The 3,200-nt window shown below is 65.0% G+C and overlaps 1 protein-coding gene across 1 annotated transcript in view; it reads left to right on the forward strand.

Annotated features, from left to right (window-relative positions):
* Positions 1–3,200, forward strand: part of USP43 (ubiquitin specific peptidase 43) — a 31,571-nt gene that overhangs the window by 21,512 nt on the left and 6,859 nt on the right. The window contains exons 4-5 of the mRNA XM_015645360.2: positions 3–190; positions 1,198–1,338. Coding sequence (XP_015500846.1) covers positions 3–190; positions 1,198–1,338 — 329 coding nt within the window. The remainder of the gene's footprint in view (positions 1–2; positions 191–1,197; positions 1,339–3,200) is intronic.

Here is a 3,200-nt window from a genome sequence, read left to right on the forward strand (position 1 = left end):
GCTGCGGAACCACGGCAACACCTGCTTCATGAACGCCGTGGTGCAGTGCCTGAGCAACACGGCGCCGCTGGCCGAGCGCCTGGCGCTGGGCCGGTACCGCGCCCGAGCCGAGGTCACGCAGCGGCTGGCGGCCCTGGTCCGCTCGCTCTGGACCCGCGACTACAGCCCGCAGCTCTCCGCCGAGTTCAAGGTACCGAGCGGCCCCGCCCCGCGGCCCCCGAGCGGCCCCAGCTGACCCCGGCCCCCAGCGGTATCCCCTGCTCGCAGCGGCACACCCGGCTCACAGCTCCCTTCAGCCCCCTCGGAGCCCACTGACGCCCTTCCCATGCCTCTGGAGCCCACCGACACCCTTCCCATGCGCCCCAGAACCCACCGACACCCTTCCCATGCCCCCCAGAACCCACCGACACCCTTCCCATGCGCCTCAGAACCCACCGACACCCTTCCCAGCTCCCATCACCTTCTCCCCTGCCTCATCCTCCCCATGGACCCTGCCCTGCCTGACACCCCCAGACACCTCCCTGTTGCTGTCACCTCCCTCTGGCCTGGCCATTGTCCCCTGAGCTCCAAGGGCTGGCCATGCCAGAGCCCTGAGGGTGAGCTGCTGGTGGCTGTGGTCATGGCTAAGACAGGATATTACCCAGGAGCCAAATTCAGTGGCCTCAGGCTCTGTCCCTGAGCGTGTGTCACACCTCTACCGGGCACATGCCCGGGTGCCAGGGGCATCACAGCATGTCCAGGCTGGCATCGCAGCTCCCCACACTCAGGGCCACATGTTCTTTGCCCGAGTGACATTACCTCGGTGCTGCCAGCAAAGTGCTGCTGCCACTGAACTTTGCGAGGTGCCCGGGGGAGCTCCCGGAAAGCCGAGCCCTGTCCTGGGATGGGCTACACTGAGTTGATGCCACCGGAGTGCCCGGAGCAGGTGGGACCTGAAGGTCCCCATGGCTGAACTTGCCCATCTGGACTTCATTGCGGTTTTCCCTGTGTCCTCTCCTGTCCTGCTCCTGGCCGCTGGAAGGAGGGACACGGCACAGCTGCCTCAGCTGCGTGTGCTCGGTGTCCCCGCTGCTGTGCTGGCCCCGGGGTGGCCGTGATGTCCCTGCAGAGGCTGTAGCAGGGATGGGGCTGGCATGTCTGGGGTGGGTGCTGAGGAAGAATCCGTTCATCAGCGCCTGCCCCGCCCGTGTCTTGCAGAACATCGTCTCCAAGCACAGCTCGCAGTTCCGGGGCAACGCTCAGCACGACGCGCTCGAGTTCCTGCTCTGGCTGCTGGACCGAATGCACGAGGAGCTGGGCGCCGCCTCCCCCGCCCAGCAGAGCCGCGGCCCCACGCAGGTGGGTGGCCCCGCGGGGTGGCCGCACGCCCTGGCTCGGGGAGAGGCGTTCGGGCCAGGTTCGGGACCAGGGACACCGGGATGTGCTGCGAGGCACCAGGATGGAGTTGGCCCCCGCCCGGATGGGGATGGGGATGCTGTGGTTCGGTCGGTGCGCGGGTGAGAGGATGATGGGAGCCGAGTGCTGCCGGGCTGGGCAGGGGTCGGAGCGCTGGGAGAGTGGAGGGTGTCGGCAGGAGCCCCTCCAGCAGAGCATCCCGGCTCTGGGGGCATCCTGGTCCTTGGTGAGGAGGAGATTACACCCCCCCCCCGCCCCGTCCCTCCATGCCTCCAGCTAAGCCCGCTGTAATTACAGCTCGGCGGCTTTGCTGCTGGCAAAATGAGTAATTAAGTCTTCCTCAATCCATCTGCGCTCAGGCATTGCCCTGGCCCTCCCTGCCTCCTCCTGCCCGCTCTTTCCTCGCTTGCTGCTGCCCGTCGGGCACTGCCTGTTGCAAAGGGTGGATTTGAGCTGGGCTCAGCAGCGTCCTTTCCCTGCTCTGGGGGTGACACCCGGCTCAGGAGCGTCCTGTCCCCACTCTGGGTGACTCCCATCTTGGGTCTGAGAGCAGCTCCCTCCTCCCTGTGCCCAGCTTGGGGTGTCGTGGTTGTGCCAAGTGTATGGGTTGGGGTCCCAGGCAGACCCTGCCCAGCCTCCAGCACAGCTCTGTCCCACGGGAAGACCTGGGCTGTGGTTCCTGTTGGAATACAGCTGGAGAGCAGAACTGGGAGTACTGCTCCACTGGTGCCATCTCCAGAGCCTCTGGAGAGGCTGCCCTGCCTGGGCAGGGTCCTGCAGCCATCCCTGCACCGACCTGAGCTGTCCTCAGCCCTGCCACCTTTCCTGGGAGGCATTTGGATGCCCCAGGCTTTTTGGGAGAGCCTGGCAGTTCTTGTTAAATGTCAGGTGCCCACGTGTGCCCTGAGCTGTGTGTGACACCGGCTGAGCCGCCTGGATGAGGTGCCACTGCAATGCCCGAGGCACTACCCTGGCTCTGGGGATGGGGCCCTTTGTGTGTCCCACAGCATCCGTGGCTTTGCCTGGTATCCCCCAGTTTTGGCCCCTTTTGGTGATGCCACCTGAGTGGCACCAGCACGCCCTGTCCTTGGGCAGGGACACCCGGCAGGGCTGTGGCCCTCCGTAAATGGCCGGGAAGTGTCTGGAGGGAGCTGTGGGCAGGAGGAGGGACCAAAGTGGGGACCAAGGCTTGGCTTCCAGGAGGGCTGGAGAAGGAGGCATCCCCTGGGTATTTGGGGGGCCGTGTAGGGCACAGACACCATCCCCTCTCAGCCACACCAGATGGACCTCAGTGCCAGGCAGACCGTAAGGACACGTCAGGCTCAGCAGGACCTGGTGCTAGCAGATGGCATTGAGGAAAATCCACCTCTTGGCCAAAATCTTCAGTGATTTTCAATCTTACTCATCGAGACACCAGAAACTCACTGTCCTACCCCGAAACAGCCAAGTTTTTTTTACTGACACTCCTTTCTGCAGCATCTCTTCTGCCATCAGGCTCCAGGGGTGAAACTCCTGTCCCCACCATGGGCATGGGGGCTCCTGGTAGGTCTCAGGGCAGCGGGCAGGCAGGGAGATGTCCCCTAAGCAGGCAGGTTTGGCTGTGTCACACGGTCACATCCCAAAAGAGTGGAGCAGGAGAGCCGGCTGCTCTTGGGGTCCCTGAGGCACATCTCACGTGTCAGCGAGGCACCGTGCCAGGCCAGCCTGGGGGGGCTGAGTGCCTTGGCAGGGCTCGCTGTGCCCGGGTTTGGCACGCCGGGAGCTGTGCCGGGAGCCGTGCCGGGAGCCGTGCCAGGAGCCGTGCC

The sequence above is a fragment of the Parus major genome, chromosome 18 (genome assembly GCF_001522545.3).
Source record: "Parus major isolate Abel chromosome 18, Parus_major1.1, whole genome shotgun sequence".
NCBI classification, from domain to species: Eukaryota; Metazoa; Chordata; class Aves; order Passeriformes; family Paridae; genus Parus; species Parus major.